The 19,691-nt window shown below is 41.8% G+C and overlaps 1 protein-coding gene across 2 annotated transcripts in view; it reads left to right on the top strand.

The window, feature by feature from the left end:
• Positions 1–19,691, top strand: part of MC2R (melanocortin 2 receptor) — a 79,762-nt gene that overhangs the window by 8,882 nt on the left and 51,189 nt on the right. The window contains exon 2 of one of the 2 annotated variants that reach the window (XM_045005126.1): positions 8,340–18,825. The exons of the other annotated variant lie outside the window; for it this stretch is intronic. Within the exon in view, the coding sequence (XP_044861061.1) occupies positions 8,487–9,440 (954 nt within the window). The 5' untranslated portion in view covers positions 8,340–8,486 and the 3' untranslated portion in view covers positions 9,441–18,825. Of the gene's footprint in view, positions 1–8,339; positions 18,826–19,691 lie in introns of those variants that run through there. 2 annotated transcript variants of the gene reach the window in all.

Below are 19,691 nucleotides of genomic sequence, written 5' to 3'. Positions count from 1 at the left end.
GGGCGCCATGGTGCCCGCCGGGGCATTTATGTGCGCCTGCCTACTGACAAGGGAGCACTTCCGCCGGACGACCCACCGCTGAGGAGTGCGGCCGCTGGACAACCAGCTGCCAAAATGCTGCCAAGAAGCAGCAACACCAAGAAGCGTCGCCGCCGAAATGCCACTGCTTCTCAGTGGCATTTCAGCGGCAACGCTTCTTGATGAGGCCGGTTCTCGGCAGCATTTCAATGGCTGGTCATCCGGCGCCCGCCACACTCTTCTGGGAACATGAATATGCTATTGCAACAGAAAGGTTGGGGACCACTGAGCTATGGTGTTGGGGGCCACCTTCCCCTTGCCATGCTGAGCTGGGAGCTCTGCTGCTCCTTCTCTCTGCAGGGCAGCTGCTTAGCCACTGATCTGCTCTCTATCCCTTGCTCCCAGGCCCTCCCCACCCCCACCCCCTTTCTAGGGCCGTATGTACAGAGGCACCTGGGCAGTGCACACTATCAAGACAATGAGTGGGAGCCAGCCCCACAGCATCCCTGGGATCCCTTATCTCTGCCTCCCAGAATGGGGTGGGGGAAGGGATAAGGGATCCCTAGGGGGTGCTGGGGCACACTGCACCCCAAGCCCTGGGGATACACTTCACCACTCCACAGCCAGTAGCTGTGTTTTTCCTCTGAAACCTACATTTTATGTCAAACTTCAAAACAAACAGAAAAAAATAAATAAAAAACCAACCAAACGAAACCACCTTCATTTAACACCATATTTTCAATATGAAGAATTGCAAAGTTTAATTGTAATAGTTTGACAGCCCTGCAGACTGATGTCCTCATTATCCTCAGACCAAGTGCACATGGGCATCTTCCTGCCGTGGGACTCAGCCTAGAGGTGGAGAGCCCAATTCCCAGATTAGATGGGGATGGGGGTGCTAGACACTCTGGGATAGGGTTACTTTGACTGGGGTCTGTGCACTGCAGTGTGGATGCTAGAGCCTAGGTTCGAGCATGGATCAGAAAAGCATTAACCTAGGGTTAAAATGCAGTGTAGAGGCTCAAACTCAGGGTTCCCTGATACTGGTCAGCTGACTTGACTCCCACTAGCCCTAGGCTTACATTGCTGTATAGACATACCCTTAGTATGATTCTGTGGCCAAAATTGCTAATGCGATCCTGGGTTGCATAAACAGGGGAATCTTTAGTAGGGATAGAGAAGTTATTTTACCCTCTATATTTGGCACTGGTGCGATGGCTGCTGTAATACTCTGTTCCATTGCTCTTCCTTCATTTCCATGCAGTTTTCAGCAACTATTGAAATGCCCAGAGCTGTATGTAATGTTCTAGGTATAGCCTTGCTAGTGTCATTCAGAGAAAACTGCCGTGGGCTGTGATGTGATAAGGGATCCCCGGGATGCTGTGGGATGTTTTGGGGCTGGCTCCCACTCATTGCCTTGCAGGGGCAGCTCTAGGCATTTTGCCGCCCTAAGCACGGCAGGCAGGCTGCCTTCGGTGGCTTGCCTGCGGAGGGTCCGCTGGTCCCGCAGCTTCGGCGGTCTTCCAAAGCTGCGGGACCAGCGGACCCTCCGCAGGCATGCCTGCGGGAGGTCCCCCGAAGCCGCAGGACCAGCGGACCCTCCGCAGGCAAGCCGCCGAAAGCAGCCTGCCTGCCGCCCTCGCGGCACCGGCAGAGCGCCCCCGCCCCGTGGCTTGCCACCCCAAGCACGCGCTTGGTGTGCTGGGGCCTGGTGCCGCCCCTGTTGCCTTGACAGTATGCACTGCTCAGGTGCCTCTGCACACACAGCCCTAGAGAGTCTAACTGCCTTCGTGCATTTGTTCACTGTTTGCTGACTAAAATCAATAGTACATTGAACATTTATAAACTTTCAAATTAGGAGACTGGGGTCTCTTTGGGCAGAGTTTATTCACTTTATTGAAGAAACAGAATATGTTTACTTGGAGTATTTCAAAGTTGATATTCTATGAAGATAAGAAGGCAGCAGGATTTGTGTGGATGCATATGTACTTTTTTTTTAATATTTTCTTTAGCTGTATAGTTTGCAAGTCTTCATTTTGTCCAGATTCTTAGCTTAAAACTCTTCCGATACTTCTGGAGCTTATTGTTGTTAAACATGTCACCTGTAGCCAGTAAAATGTCTATATGGTGCTCTGTTCAACAGAGATGAACATCTGCCATAGAGAGGTTGGCTCTAGGGTGACCAGACAGCAAGTGTGAAAAATTGGGACGGGGTGGGGTAATAGGACCCTATATAAGAAAAAGACCCAAAAATCGGGACTGTCCCTATAAAATCAGGACATCTGGTCACCCTAGATGGCACATATAAAATGTCTGAAATTAAATTACACAGTACTGTGAGTAACTCTGCAGAAACCAAAATGGCTGAAGTAATTCATAAACATCTTCCACAAGGGTCACTGCCACAGAAAGTAAATTGGGGCAGCTTTGAGGGCTGACCTAGCCTGCCGAGGGACAGCTGCAAAAGACCCCAATACCCAGGGGCAGTTCTAGGAATTACGCCGCCCCAAGCAGGGCGGCACGCCGCGGGGGGCGCTCTGGCGGTCACCAGTCCCGCGGCTCCAGTGGACCTCCTGCAGACATGCCTGCGGAGGGTCTGCTGGTCCCGCGGCTCCGGTGGAGCATCCACAGGCATGCCTGCGGGAGGTCCACCGGAGCCGCGGGACCAGCGGACCCTCTGCAGGCACACCTGCGGGAGGTCCACCGGAGCCGCCTGCCGCCCTCATGGCGACAGGCAGAGCGCCGCCTGCGGCATGCTGCCCCAAGCGCGCGCTTGGCGTGCTGGGGTCTGGAGCCGGCCCTGCCAATACCACTGAATAAAGGAGGTGCACGGCTGCCCCACTTTTTTCCATGCACAAGCACAACAATGAATTTCCCTTTATGTACTCACTTTGTACAGGGGTGAGTGACTATACAAGGTGCAAGGCAGTGGAGAAATGCCTTGTGCTCTTCTTCTCCCAGTTTCACGTTCATCCAGGACTAGCATAGTCCTGACCCACACAGAAGACAAGGCTTTACGACCATTAGGGAACCAGTGCAGAGAATTTCACATCCTTGCTACTTGCCTGAATATTACAGTTCCTTTTCCCTGTGCTTTCAAGAATGCAATTAGTTACATGCTGATGAAAATACATTAGATAATCCTCTGCTCACTTGCTTGATATCAATAAAAAACCCTTTAACCGTGCTTTTAACAAGCATGGCATGTAATCAAATGCTATTGGAAAACTGGAAACAAGGGAAAAAGTAATTTGCCATAATTTTTGTAAAATATATTTTTATTATAAAAGGGAGCAGTGAATATTGTATTTCTCCTGGCCGCATTAATGTATCTCAGACATAGGAGTTGGGCTATCATCTACAAAAAGTCTGAAGTATGCTTTAAGCAGCGCTACATGGAACCAATCAAACACAGCTTGCAAAACCACCTCTGAATTGAGTCATTATTCCACTCCTGGCTATTTTAGAGGTAGAAAATAAAGTGAACAGACTTCCAGTGCGACTTCATGATGAAGATCCTGATTCTGCTCCCATCAAAGTCAATGGGAGTTTTGCCACTGAATTAAATGGAGTAGCTTCAGGACTGAAATGCTGGAGATGCATAACCTGCTCTAGTGACAAAAGCTTTTGCAGGGGCAGTGGGTTCTGGATAAAGGAGATATACTTAATCATTTAGAATGCCACCAAGGCTAACGCCACAGTATCTCTAAAAATGCAACTTATCACCTTTCTAGCCTAATAGGTGGCATTTTTTCTAAAATAAACAAAATCTGCAAGCCTGATGTAAATCCTTCATTTCTGCCTTATTGATGAGTTTATCATAGTCATTTTGTGCAGTCCAAGAGAACCCAAGAAAAATCATTCCGTGTTCAGTGTATCATGTACAGCCAAGGGTTTAGAGAGTAATTATAGTTGCCCTCTCTCTAGGCTGGAGTGCAAAGGTTTTATATCAATTATTCAAATATGGCAAAGGAAGCTAAGAAGTGATGAAAGTTTAAGAAATACAGTTTATTGAATGTGTCTCAAGGCCTTATCATTTTATGCATTATAGATCAGAGCTGAAACTATATCTTACCTGGAGGTAGAAGACAAGGAAAATAAGCCAATTTATAACTTTTTTTAGTCTAATGAACTAAAGCTCTATTCAGTAAAAACTCAAGTGCAGAACTGATGAGCTCCTGGAACGTCCAAGTGCTACAGTTTCTTCAGTGCAATTGTAGTACACAGGAAATGATATTTTCTGGCCAGATCTACAGGGATTTACACAAAGGGAGCCCTGCATTATGTTTAAGGGCTCAATCCTGTGTAGTGCTGAGAGCCTTCAATTCCCATTGCGGCCAGTAAGAGTTCAGAGTGATCAGCACCTCAAAGGACAAGCCCTGGGACCTGATTCTCAGTTATGCAAAGGCTCCTTTATGCCCCTTTGACAGTGTAAATGTGCCTTAAGCCAGTGCTTCTCAAGCTATCTGATGTGAGGGACCGGTAATTTTTTTTTCCAGTGTGCCAGGGACCGGTGCCATATTATTATCCTATTCAACACTCTTATGAGGAAACTCACCACGGACCAGCAGCCAATGGCTCGCGGACCGGCACTGATCCGCGGACCACCACTTTGAGAAACACTGCCTTAAGCTACCAAAGTGGTGTGAAAAAGAGGAGCACTAGGACCCAGTGGTGCCTCTCCATCCTATCCTCATATCAGCTTGGGGGGAAACTGCAGAGAGGAGCTACTCTAGCTACCAGAGGTAGAAGTAGCCAAAGCAGGGGCTGAGGGGCAAGAAGTAATATAGGGCCGAGCCTGGAACACTCCTGGACCCAGGACTATGAAGGGGAGATTCCCCCATAAATACTTTGGGGGCACTAGGACCTAGGTGGTGTCTCTCTTCCCCAACCCCCCACATGGCCTTGGGGGAAAACTGCAAAGAGGCACCAGCCAGATCCTCCAGCCCATAGACAGAAGCAACCAAAGCAGGGATGCTGGGACATTCGTAGAACTTTCTTACCGTTTTGACTGGAATTTCTCTGTCCTGTTGCCACAACCCTCCCACTCCCTCAGTCTCTTCACCTCAGCTTCATTCCACGCTTCCTCCTTTTACCTTGTTCTCCCTTGCTCTGTCCCCTTCAACTTCCTCCCCTTCCCTTTTCATTCCAGTTACCTGATCCACTCCTAAGTAAACCCACCCCCAAAAAAACTGCAACACTAACGTGAGGTTTGCTGCCATCACATTGTTTGCTCTGCTTGTGTGTTATTGCCCTTCCCCGGGCCTGTGTCTGTCTTGTTTATTTAGACCATAAGCCCTTCTGTTACCAATTAATGTACTTACATCAGGAAGTTATGTGACTGCAAGTAGTAATGGTGGTCCACTCCATGGGATGCTCACTAGAGGGGAGTGAGGTTGGTCCATCAGACACTAGCTCCATTAAGATGTGGTCCACCCTAGGAAAAGTTTGAGAACCTTGCTTTACAAGGCGTTTTTTAATCCACAGCCTCTAAGGAACAACCTCTAAGGAACAACCGAAAACTTCAGGACAATGGCAGACAGGCCTGTTCCCATATCAGTTTGAGCAGATATCATTTAAGGTTCAGTAAGTGGCATAACCCTAGCACATGTCATTGTTTGGGTTACAATTATTTTTAATTATGAAAAAAATTGGGAAAAAAAGTATTCAGAAGAAGAAATATGAAATTCTGGTTTTTATTTTGCATTTTTCCCACTCCCCAAATTAACCTTCTAGACATTCAGTTCAACATGTTAACAGTTAAGCAACACTTGTACAGCCCTGTTTTATGGACTATTATAAGCACCCTCCAATTCTTTTAAAATTAATAGCTGCTGCTAGCCATTGAATGTACACAGTTTGTTCTTGCAGACCAGGGTTTAACAGCATCCATTACTTTTTAATATGCCATTGATCTGTGTGAATATGATGCCTTACTTACTAGAAGGTCAGGGGAAATAAGCTCAGTGGTATCTGCTAAGTATGAGAACTAAAAGACTCTTGTAATGAAACCATATATGAAAAACATTGATTTAATAAATGCATTTTTCCCTGTGGGAGATACTTTGCCTAAATCCCATTGAACTACAGTTTTATCTGTTTTTATTAAATGAATCAAATATCAAAATAAAATTGTTCTGAAATTGACTGCTAGCTTTATAAATCCTAAAGCTTCCCTGTGGCAGTAGCTCAGAGAGCTGGAAAGCTTGTCTTTCTAACCAACAGAAGTTTGGTCCAATAAAAGATATTACCTCACCTGCCTTGTCTCTGGAAAAATCCCTGTCAATTTACAGACAAAGCTAAGTCTCCCATTTTCAGTATTAATTCCCTCCTGAAGTACCATGTTTTATTTATAATAGAGAATTTTCAGTTAGATGCAGTGCATTTGTGCCATATAATGTAACTCATTTACTCCACATCAGAGCCATTCAAATAAACACAGGCATTCTCCTGAATATTTTCTTTTAAACCTAAATGAAGTGAATTGGAGGTGTTAGTCCAGTTCCTGATGGCTATCAAAAGCCATGACCCCAACTTACAACTTTGCTAACAATCTCAGCAGCAGAAAACTCAGTGATTGAATTGGGGTGAACTGTGGTCAAAGCCACTGGCTACTGAAATGGGGCTGAACACAGTTGTCTAGGTTGTGGCTAAACCATATCAAGCACAAATTCAGCTGCACTTATTGCTGACATCTGTTGTCAATAACAGGAGGTTTGAAGTGGGAGGAAGAGTATAGCATAAAGGAGGCTTTTATGTGTGCCCCTTTAAAACTAAGGCTATATCTACACGACAGACTGCTGTTGGTATAGCTATGTGGGTCAGGCTTGTGAAGAGATGTGATCCCAGATTTATATAGCTTAAAAATCTTTCTTCTGCTGGTTTTAACTATGGGCATTCTCAATAGCAACAGTAAATGTATTCTGTAATTGGAGGCATAATAATGACAGAAAGCTCTAGGTCCTATTGTCCCAAGGGCAAAGTAATCCACCAATTTACATCTAAATGAATAGCTACAAGTAGGGTAACCAGAGGGGAAGGGAGGGACAGCTCAGTGGTTTGACAATTGGCTTGCTTAAACCCAGTGTTCTGAGTTCAATCCTCAAGGGGGGGCCACTTAGGGATTGGAGGCAAAATCCATACTCGGTCTTGCTAGTAAAGGCAGGGGTCTGAACTTGATGACCTTTCACGGTCCCTTCCAGTTCTATGAAAAAGGTATATCTCCATTTAGTAGATGTCCCATTTTTAAAGGGACAGTCCTGGTTTTGCCCTTTTTCTTATATAGGCACTTATATAGGCACCCATTTTTTTCACAGTTGCTATCTGGTAACCCTAGCGACAAGCATACAGGGCTTGATCCAATTCCCTTTAAAGTAAATGGAAAGATTCCTGTTGACTTTACTGGGGGTTGGATTGAGGTCATAATGAAAAAAGAGCATCAAGTACACTGAAGCAAAGCTTTCAGCTTTTCAAAATGTTATTCTGATTTGGCAAACATAACAGTAATTTAGGCTGAGATCCAAAGGAAATTCTTGAACAAATTGTACAGTATTTGGGCTGGGCTGTAAAATTTGTTCAAGAATTTCCTTTGGATCTCAACCTAAATTACTGTTATGTTTGCCAAATCAGAACATTTTGATTTACTTGAAAAGTGGCTTCAGACAGCTCCACCAGCAAAATAATCTCTAATGTACCTATGAAAAATATTTACAAGTTTTCATATATGAACAAGCAGAGATGACCCATGCCTGCTGACAGTGGTGGGGCAGAGTGAGGGCAGCTGGCTTCAGCAGTGTTACTGAGCATGCTCAGTCTGTGTGAGCATGCTCAATACAAGCCAGGCAGCAAAGCTGGGGGGTGAGGGGCACGTGACTCCACATGCATCCCCATGCATTGCCTCAAAACAAGTGTAAAGGTAAATATGCTGTTGCCCTACACATCAGCTTCAGTTGGCATTTATCTAGTTGTTTCTTGTAATATTGTCAATCTTGTGAGAAGTGCCAAAATTATTCAAAGTAAGCAGCTAGGCAAGTAAACATTGCCAGATATTCAGGGAGTCTGGGATCGATTTCAGCAAATGTAGGAGGCCAAATAAGAAGGGAAATATACTTATCTTTATTCAGCCTAAAAAGGAGTTAACATTTCATTTTCCTTTGAGGTTTGGGCTGAGGCTTAGGACAACTCTTACTTTAGCCAAACCAGTTTACTGATGAAAAATGTTCATTCCAGTAAATTCATAGGTTGAACTTCAAAATATCTAATTTTGTCACAGAGATGTATTAATTTTCCTCTCACTTACTTTTCTGTACATTTTATCATAGGTTGCTGAATACATCTCGCTTAAGTCTTACAATTGCTCAAGATAGAACCAGAAAGGCTTCACCACAGAAAAGATTATCTGAATGACAGGTTGGTGTCTCAGTGAAGTCACGCCTGAGTAATCACATATTTTTCTACAAGCAGAAGAAATGAGGCCTGATAGCACTTCTCAAATAATGAGACTCCTAGGGCAGACACGCATTCCTTCATTTGAAAATATCAGTAATCTCTCCATGAACAGTGACTGCACCCAGGTTGTAGTACCAGAAGAAGTCTTTTTCACAATTGCCATTGCTGGAATACTGGAGAACCTACTTGTCCTTATAGCTGTGATCAAGAATAAGAATCTCCACTTGCCCATGTACTTGTTTATCTGTAGTTTATCAGTTTCAGATATGTTGGTCAGTCTGTACAAAACTTTGGAGAACACCTTGATCATCTTATGCAAAATGGGGTATCTGACACCTCGAGGAGACTTGGAGACCAAGATAGATGATGTCATGGATTCTTTATTTGTTCTGTCTTTGCTGGGGTCAGTTTTCAGCTTGTTAGCCATTGCAGCTGACCGATACATAACTATATTTTTTGCATTACAGTATCATAACATCATGACACTGAATCGTGCTTTAATCATCCTGGCAGTAATTTGGGCATTCTGTGCGGGGAGTGGCATTGCTATGACCATCTTCTCCCATGAAACAGCTACGGTCATTTCCTTCACTATTCTGTTTCCTTTTATGTTAATTTTTATATTTTGCCTCTATATCCACATGTTCTTGCTTGCACGATCTCATGCCAAAAAGATCGCTTCACTGCCTACCAGTGCAGGTCCCCAGAGAGTTAACTTGAAAGGAGCTATTACATTAACTATTTTCTTTGGTGTTTTCCTTTGCTGTTGGGGACCCTTTCTTCTTCACATCCTCCTCATGAAATTTTGCCCACTTAACCCTTACTGTGCTTGCTACATGACCATTTTCCATGTGAATGCTACACTCATCTTGTGCAATGGCATCATTGACCCTATGATTTATGCATTCCGAAGTCCAGAATTACGGAGTACACTGAAGAAGATGTTCTATTGCACCAGGTCAGACTGGAATTAGTGAATACCAAATTTGAAAAATGTTTGTAAAATTAAGCCTACAGTGCCATGCATAATACTGGTAAGAATTATAGACACTAAGTAAGACCAGAATTCTACAAAAAACGTACACATAGTCTTAACTTAATACACTTTGGGTAGTCCCACTGACCTCAGTAGGACTATGAATTCAGCCTGCAACAGGTGCAGAAGGGCTGATCATGGGAATGGAGAGCATGTGTTCCATCTTAAAAGTAATAAAAATCTTAACCAACTGCTTAACTGAGAAAATGTACTAAATTTAACCCTGCAGTGACTCCTTTACAGTACATAGAGATGCACCACAGAGTTTAGGCCACTGAATATTGTATCAGTGCTTTCAATTCAAGGAGAAAATACTATAAAACTCTTCTGGTGAACTAACTGGGAAATTAGCTTTACATTTTTTTCTAAACTGCTTTATTATTATGTTTTCAGAATAAGAAAATATTTATTGTGAACCAATACACACAGATATGGCTGGGTGTTGGCTGGTTTGATCTTCTTGTTTTTACATATAGCTAATTTCAAAAGAGACAAGCACGTTTTTTTTTAAAGTGTCAAAAATGTCATTAGGAGGCTGATGCCAAGCAGGAGATATTTTTGATCCAAAAGACATTTTTAGACAAAGTTTTATAGTAATTGGAAACAGGGACTAAGATTACATGTGTTATTAAATTGTTAACTGAAGTATAATGTCACAGTCACATCACTATAATACTGTTATTCTGGAGGGTGTTAATGGCTGTCATCAATTGCAGACTGGTTAAAGCTGATAGGTGTACTAATCACTCTTCTTTCAGGCTAATTGGACTTCATGCGCATTCTTTATAAATAAACAAGACTGCACCAAAGAAATAAGTAATTCATGTAATCAATTTCTCCTCCTAATAGAAAGAACTCAGCAAGGCCCCAAATCTTGGCTAACTGCTTGAGCTAAAGGGGTAACTCTGGTGCCAGTAGTTGGATAAAGTCTCTATGGAGGGAAATTGTGAGCTGATATTTTGGTTGAAGTAAACTGGAACAAATGAGAGGTGCTCATAGAAATCAAAGATGACCAAATGGAATTAAAAGCAGGACCAAAAACAAGAATTAAACAAAAGCTGGAGATTTCACAAAAGGAATTAAAGAAATATCTGGAGGTTTCCTGGGAGTGACTGAAACTCTCTAATCACAAAACTCTCTGTCTGGATTAGTTAGATGACCAGCAACCTTGGTCTAACTACCTTGTACCGGGAAATAATGGTGAGCAAGAAAGCTTTGGACAACTTGGAACTTGCTAACAATGATGAGCTGCAGCAAGAACTTAAGGAGCTAAAAAATAATCTGGAGGAGGAATTCAAAGAATCACAGACCATAGTGGGAGTAGGGAAGTAATTCCCGATCCATTCTTTCTGGGTGGGGAATTGGACCAGCCATAAAACCTGTGTAAGATTGGACATTTACAGTATCTAACCTGTTTATAACCCACGCAGGCCCAGATAGAATAGGTGGGATTCCTCTCATAAATAGTAGGCTTTTGTATTATTTCAGAAAGGGAAAAGTTCCCTAAAAGAGGCTTATTTGGCTCAGTTCATCATCATAGCCTAAATGAATGCTGTGAAGATGGACAAAAGGCAGGGTTCCAGGCAGAAGGTGGCCCAGCACTGATGGTACTGCAGAACTTACCCCTAGAAAAGAGATTACTTGATCCAGATCTGGTACAAGCTCTTGATATGCAGTTCAGAGGTAGCTATCAATCTGAGATGGCCAGGACACAGCTAAGAGCTAGAAGGAGAAGGAAAGAAGAGACCCTATCTGAACTGGCAGAGGAACTCAGGGAACCTGTACTCCTGTCATATCTGCAAAAATCAGTGATGAGTTAATTAATAGATGCATACTTGGCCTGGGACTTGAAGATCAAGATCAGAGAAAGGAGGCCAAAGACCCTTGGACTGTGAGATTTGCCTCAGAACTTGAACCTTTCCTTACAGCAGTCCAACAGAAGAAGCAGCAGCCACCAATGAGATCCACCAGGAGCCTTGTGGGTACAGATTTATATCTACTATGTATGATCAAAAAGGGAATCCTAATGTGGTTCATGACATTCTTGAACAGTTGGAAAAATTGTTAAATTTGGTTTGTAAAACAAGGGAAATTGGCAATAATATAAAACTTAAGGGAAGCAGTTTAGTTAAATGCTGGTACATAAATAAATTGGCTACAAAACCTTGATAAGAATCCTTTAAAATGATTTCATTTTCTATAGTCCAGATAGCAGTATCAGATTCTATTACCATGAATAGATGATACCCTAGATGCTGTAACAGGTTCAGTCTGGTTTTCCATACTGTATATTAAAAGTGGGTATTGGCAAGTGAAAGCAGAGGCAAAAGACAGGGGAAAACTGCTTTCATAGAGGACAAGGCCTGTGACAATCTAAAGGAATGGCTTGTGTAATGTGCTGGCCACGTTTGAGAGGCTATGGAGTGGATACTGCATGGAATGCCTCTCAGCCTGATTGCTATGATATCTTAGTGCATGCTAAAACCTTTGAACTTTTGATACATCTACCAGTGGTCTGAAGCTGAACCCAAAGAAATCTGAGTTGTTCCAAAGAGAGGTAATCAACCTCAAGCACACACTCATTGGAGGGAATTTCCATTGACAAAATGAAAGTGGAGGCTGTGCAGAACTAGCTACTTCCCCAGACACTCTCAGATATGCAGAGTTTTGTAAAATAGGTTTATTTGGGGGGTTGCCAATCTTGTGGAACCATTGCATAGGTTGAGCAAGAAAGGGAAACCATTTCAGTGGCCAAGTATGATTTAGTGGTTTTAGATTTGAAAAGAGCTCTTTTTACTGCTCCTGTCTTAGCATACCCATGGTCACTGCTGCTAGTGCTTACGCATTGGGGCAATATTGACATATATCTTCTCAGATGATCCATTAGAGAGCTAGCATCTCAGCTTGGTTGCCCACAAAAACTGACAATGTGGCTTTGGAAGCTGAGGAAAAGTTGTGACTACAGCAAATTCCACATTAGAAGAGAATGGACGAAGTCTGTCCCAAGGATCAGATTCCACAGAAACAATACACGCTCATCAGGAGCCCACTGAAAGTGGCTCCTCCTGCTTGTCTGTATAGTATCTTACTCATGAGCTTACAAGTATCAGGATAAAGCCTTTATCGTGAACAGGAACTATGTACAGAAATGAGCTAACTTCCCACTGCTCTGTGTAGCTTCAGCCTGAGATTGCCCTATCTCATAGACTTTATTCCCGAGAGCTGCGGGGGGCCATGCCTGCGGACGGTCAATGTCAGCAAAATGTCTCATGACCCACAATCAGATTACCCTGATGCTTTAAGGCCAGAAGGGACCATCTTAATCATCTAGTCTTGACCTCTCCTGGATTTCTTTCTTTCTGCCCCAGTGGAAAATGTGTCATTTGGGAAACCAAAGACTACATGAAGCATATGCAGGAAGTACGGCATTGCTACACTTCTTGGAGGACTTACCCTATAGCACAGATGGAAAGGCAGTGGGGTAGAGAGAGAAAAGCTCCACAGAGATTTGGATGGGAGTCAAATTGATTTGTGTTGGTGATTTGAAAAGGTCCAGACCGGGGGATCGTTGGGGGGTGTGGGCATTAGCATGGTACTGATGAGAAAGGTGGCGGTCTAGTTCCAGACCTCCTCTCTACCCACATATCAATTTTTCTCTGATTAATTTCCTAGCAAACTGGCAATAAGTTTCTGTCATAGAAGTTTCAATTAATCCCGTGGATACGCTTCAAACTGTTGAATATGGATTCCAATGAAAAAATGAGGGGCAACAAAAGACCTTAGACTGAATCACCCAAGCAGTTGAAGGGGGAGGACCACAAGGCCTCTGCAGAACCTAGCACAGGATATTGTGACACTGAAAGAGTTCCTCACAGACTGACTGAATTCAATCTCAAAAGACATTTGTGGCCTCTCTAAAAATATATGTGATGTAAAATCCCAAATGGGTCACTTGGAAAATGAGCTACAAAAGAATGCCATTGAAACCAGTGAAATTAAAGAAGAAACTGCCTTCTTAAAGCTGAGACTAGACAAACTGGAAGAAAAATGGGATGACTTAGAAAACAGATCTCAAAGAAAAACCCTTTGCTTCCTGGGTATTGGTGAGGTCTAGAGGAGAAGGATATCATTAGCTTTCTTCAGAAATTGCTCCCTGACATATTTAATTTGGACCTCCAGCAGCCCCCATTTAGTATTGAAAGGGCACATCAAATACCTTTTGCTAGAAGACTGGAGACTGACAAGCCCAGACCCATTATCTTCAAGCTGCTGAAGTTCAGTGTTTGAGTAAGGTTAATGGAAGCTTCCAGAAAATCTGAAACCATTATGTACAAGGCCACAAAGTTTCTCTTTCTTCTGACTTCTCAGCTAAGCTCAAAAAAAGAAGGCTGCATTCAATGGCATAAAGCAAATCCTGAGGGAGACCAACATCAGATACAGCAAGTACCCAACCACCTTCACTATGGATTTAGCAGGCTCGAAAGATTTTGCAAATCCTCCTCTAAAGCTTGGCAGACACTCCAAACACTAAGGTCTGGTCTACACTGGGCCGGGGGGGAAATCGACCTAAAATACACAACTTCAGCTACGAGAATAGTGTAGCGGAAGTCAACGTACCTTAGTTCGACTTACCTTGCGTCCTCACAGCGCAGGGTCTATTGGCCCAGCTCCTCCATTGACTTTGCTTCCGCCTCTTGCCAAGCTGGAGTTCAGCAGTCGACGGGAGAGCAATCGGGGATCAATTTATCGCGTCTACATTACACTACACGCAATAAATCGGTCCCTGATAGATCGATCGCTACCCGCCAATCCAGCGGGTAGCGTAGATGTACCCTAAGAGCAGGTTTGACTAAAAGTAGCAGAATGGGTTTTTTTATCATAAAATGCATACCTCAACAAGTTTAAAAATGGGTTTGTTTTCCTGTATATCTTTGTAAATATGGTAATATTCACTTATATAATCTTCCAACACCTAGCAGATAACCAGCTAAGCTGAATTCTTCTCTTGATTTCCTTTGGAACTGAGCAATAACATCATGTGCATAGCACTACAATGCATAGATTTAACACTAAGCTGGAGGACAGAGCACCATCTACTGATTGAAGTATTATCTGCACAAATGAACACAACTAGCACTGCTAGATAGAATCTCTTCACTAGCTCAGCCACCGGTGGATTGTGTTATGGTAACCACAAGTCCCTTGGAACAGTAAATTCTCTTGACATGTAAAGTAGATGGGCACCTAAATCTTAAATGGCACTAGTTATTCAATTTGTGCAGGGCATTTGACATACTATGAATATGAAATGTATTTTCCATATTTAGATTTTGTACTAATTTATATTTTTTTGTCAAATCAATTGTAAATTTACATGTTCTGAGTCTGTGTGTATATGATATACATATGTGTATGTATGTATACATGAAAACTTCTGTATGTAGGAATATATTATGTGTGTTCTTAGAATACCCAATGTTATTTACAGAGTAATATTTGACTTAAAATACATTTCCATTTAGAGATGTTTAGACTATTATTAGATAACATAGGGAGGGGAGGAGCAGATGGCATTGAAGCAATCAGAGATCTGAATGTGCCCACACTGGCTTGTTTTAAGTCTGTTATTTTTGTTTTGTTTTCTCTTATAAATATACTTTGGAAGTTGCATGATATTTAACTATAAGTCTTTTTATATACCTGACACCCTAAAAGGCCCAATTGAAGGCATAAATTCATTCAGAACTAACCATTATCTAATATACATAAATATGGACCATGTCCTAGAGGTGTGATTTTTACAACATAAATGGGGAAATGTGTCTTTAGAATAAGGTGATCTTTTAAAACTATGCCATGATTTTTCTTAAAATGTGCTCCTGGTATTTGAGGGGACTTAACTTTCCAAAAGAATAAAAATCCTGAGACACCTCAGATCAAAAAAGTGTCAAGTAGCTTTATCGCAGGAGTCTCATCTACCAGAAATAGATGCGGATAGAGTCAAGACAATGTGGGTAGGTACAGTGTATCATTCATCATTTAATTCTAAAAGCAGAGGCACATCCATCTTAATTCATAAAAGTATAACTTTTCAATATATATAGTCTTGGTCTCATCCTGAAGGAAGATATGTTCCTCTTGAAGGCTGTTTCAACTCAGAAAGGTTAATTCTAGAAAGCATTTACAATCCACATGGAGGTAATTCTGAATTTTCCAAAACCATTGCAGACATTCTTTCTAATTAAAAAAAAAATCCTGTAATTCTGGGAGGCAATCAGAATACTACGCTAGATAGACATCTGGACAAACCCAATTACATGAGAGCCAGCTCTCAAAGTACAATAGACCAACCCTCATTATTAAAGAAAGAACTTGGTTTAAAGGGTATAGAGAGATTCAGACACCCAAGGAGCATGGCTGGACATATTTCTCTATAGTATATTCATCTTACTCCAGAATTGATAATTCTGCTCCAGAATTGAAGCAATTATTGATAATATATGAATTTCAGAGTATGTTCCAGTTATACTTACCATAGACACTGATTATATCTGATTAAAGTCTTCTAGGTGGAAGCTGAACACCGCACTAAAAATGCAAATTTTTGTTCCCCAATTGATTGAGTCATCTCTAACTTCATTCAAGAAACCAAGCGCTCAGTTACCTCAAATACCATCTTCTGGGAAGCTCTGAAAGCTACTGAAAGGGGTGAATGCATAAAATATGCCTCCCAAAAGAAGAAAAAAATTACTCAAGCTACTAGGTGCTAGCCAAGGAAATAGATTAGTTATAGAGAATGCACAAGACTGACACAGATAATGAATACCTTCCACATTCTCTAATCAACACCAAATATAAATATAATGAATGCTTCTCCAGCCAAGTAGAATTTATACTCAAGAGGGTCAAACAAAGATATTCTGACAGGGTAGATAAAGCAGGTAAACTACTTGCCAGAAGATTTAAGATGGAACTAGGTCACAACAATATTTCTTCCTTATTACAAGATGGCATTGGCATTCTTGAAGCAATAGATATAAATAATCAATTTAAGCAATTCTGTTAAGCTTTATACAAATCAGACAACCAATTTAAGTCTATTAAATTTGATAATTTCATTGAAGGCCTACTTTTTTATATCCTAACTTCAGAACAAGTGCTGTTTATGGACAAAGCTTTCACAATACATAAGAACAATCAGGCTATTAAAAATATGAATTCCAGCAAGAGACATAGCTTTCCAGCAGATTTCTACAAAACATTTTGTAATTATGCTTCTTCTATGCTTTCAAAGGCCTTCATTGAAACATTCCAAAAAGGAACCATGTCTGATGACATGAGAATTGCTTTCATTAATATTCAAAAACAACAAAGATGATTGCACTTGTAGTGACTTCCATCTCATATTTCTATTAAACATAGATTGCAAAATGTTAGTGACACAACAGAACACCATCATCACCAATTATACACACACATCAGCTTGCTTTCCTTAAAGGATGATTGGCTGCTGATAATATGAGAAATATCACTCACTTGATCCAGTAAGCTCAGATGTCACATGTTCCCTCCATAGCTTTATGTCTAGATGCAAGAAGGTGTTTGATAGAATTGTATGGCCTTACCTAATGGCTGTCTTTAAAAAAAATCAGATTTGGACCAATATTCCTGAATTGGACAGTCTATTATACAACTCTCTCCTTTCTTCACTATCAACTAATGGAATTATTTCTCCCACATTTCAAGTAGAAAGAGGGTCAGGGCTGTCCCTTCTCACCCCTCCTTTTCAATCTCTCTCGAGCCACCTACAATGTACATACGTCAGGACTCAGCCATTGCACGTGTGACTATAAATAGGAAAGCATACGCAATCAGTGTATATGCAGATGACATTTTTGTACTTTTGTACTGTCCTCATCAATCCCATCATTACTGAATGTAGCTGACATTTTCTGAAAGATCTCTGGTTTTTGCTTTAACTGGAATAAATCACAAGCAATGAATATATCCAAAAGACCAGATCCTTCTCCGTTTCAGCATTTTCCATTTCCATTTCAAATATGCAAGGAAATAACTTATTTAGGTATTAAAATTTGTCCTAATCCTCTCAGAAATGTTTCTATAAATATGGACTATATATATATATCCTTGGAATTTTCTTTATATATATATATATATATATTCCAAGGATGTAGAGGAATGGCATTTCCTCCCTCTATCCTTACTGAGGAGACTAGAAATAGTCAAAATGAATATCTGTCCAAGAATGATTTCTATCGTTAGCCTATTGCTTTTCCAGGTCTCTCCCTCACTCTTTGCTCTAATAAATTGGCTTATCATGCAATTTTAATGGGATAAAGAACAACCACACTTGCCACACAAGACCCTTAAAAAATCCTGGAGGGGGTTGCCAGATTTGTATATATTATTGTATTGTATATATATTGTATATATATTATCTAGCATTCCAAATGTGTCCTATTGTGAGATGGTTCCCCTCTAGTAGCTCTGTATACACCCTGGCCTGGTTTGAAATTAAAAAATGCTTAGTTATGCCATTTGGTTCCCTCTCTTCTTTTATGTACCTAAAGAGGCTTCCCACACCTTTAAGGCAAAATCAAAGCTTTGTATCTACAAGGGGCATCCTACAACACTTTCAGACGATTGCAACATCCAATCTTACTAGTCTCTTCTTGTACCACAATGGAACAACCCTAGGCCAACTCCACGCTTAAGACAATTTGCATAGAAAAAGGATTACAAGATGATAGACTGTCCGCCTTCAATTACATGAGTAACAAATACCAGCTTCCACTGTCTCACAGTTCCTTCTTTCAGCAACTATGCTCAAGGATTCATGCAAGGATTGGGGACCATTGGTCTGTTTCAACTATCTCACCTTTAGAAGAGCATGTTCAGAAATAGGAAAAAAAGACACTTGGTAGGAATTACTTATAGGTGGCTTAATGCTTTGCAGTACCTTCTCCATTTCCGTCTCAAAGAAAAATGGGGAAAAAACTTAGCCTTAACGATCACAACAGAAACCTGGGAGGATGTCTGACTTAATATGAAAGATACTTCAAGTTTTTTATCCCTGTGATTCTTCCAGAACAAGATATTTAAACGGGCACTACTGGACTCCATAACATTTGTATAAGTCTAAGCAATACGCAGCGAATGTTGGAGATGCAAACAGCCACATGCCAACCTTTCACACATCCTCTATACTTGTCAAAAAATGCAGGGCCGCCCAGAGTAGGGGGCCAAGAGGGGCAATTTGCCCCAGGCCCTGGGCCCCACAGGGGCCCCCACAAGAGTTTTTCGGGGCCCCTGGAGCGGGGTCCTTCACTCACTTTGGGGGCCCCGGAAAACTCTCACGGGGTCCGGCCTCCCGGAGCTTCTTCCACTCCAGGTCTTCAGCAGCAATTCAGCGGCAGGGAGTCCTTCCGCTCCGGGACCCACCGCCGAAGTGCCCCGAAGACCCGCGGCGGGGGGGTCCTTCTGCCCCGAGACCTGCCGCCGAAGTACCAGGTCTTCGGCAGCAATTTGGCGGCGGGGGGGAAGACCCCAGGCCTCCTGAATCCTCTGGGCGGCCCTAAAAAATGCATGTATTCTGGAACACCAGATTCAGTGCTCTCTCAAAAACTTTGTGTTGCTATCTTTTCTTTTCCAAGCTTGTGTATCTTAGGGATGCTGGGTGAGTTGCTATTACCAGTTAACATTAAGAAGTGGATTGCAGTACCTATTTTAGTGGCCAAAAAAGTTATTTTGAGAAAATGGAAATCCGCAATTCCTGTCTCATATGCAAACTGGCTTAGTGAGCTCTCCACTACTGCATTAATGGAAAAAATGACTGTCTAAACAGAAGTGCTTGGGAAAAAATATGAGGATGTCTGGTCACACATGAAACTATTTCATACTTTTGCAGTTTAGTATATAATAGTCCCCGATACTCAAGTGACTGTGAACAATCAATTGAGATAACCCACTACCTTCGGACCAGCCATATATTAGTCCCCGATACTCAGAGATTATGTTCCCACTTATTTATCTATTTAGTGACTTTAATAATTGATGTCCTGCATGACCTATATCGGTTCAGAGGTGGGGGTTGTTTGTGTTTTTGTTTTTTCTGGTTTTGAAAATAATGAATGTTAAATTTTGTTATTTATATGCTATTTCCATCCTA

This window comes from Mauremys mutica, chromosome 2 (genome assembly GCF_020497125.1).
Source record: "Mauremys mutica isolate MM-2020 ecotype Southern chromosome 2, ASM2049712v1, whole genome shotgun sequence".
Classification (NCBI taxonomy): Eukaryota; Metazoa; Chordata; order Testudines; family Geoemydidae; genus Mauremys; species Mauremys mutica.
The sequence above is the reverse complement of the archived record's forward strand: the minus strand, read 5'-3'. Positions and strand labels throughout refer to the sequence as shown.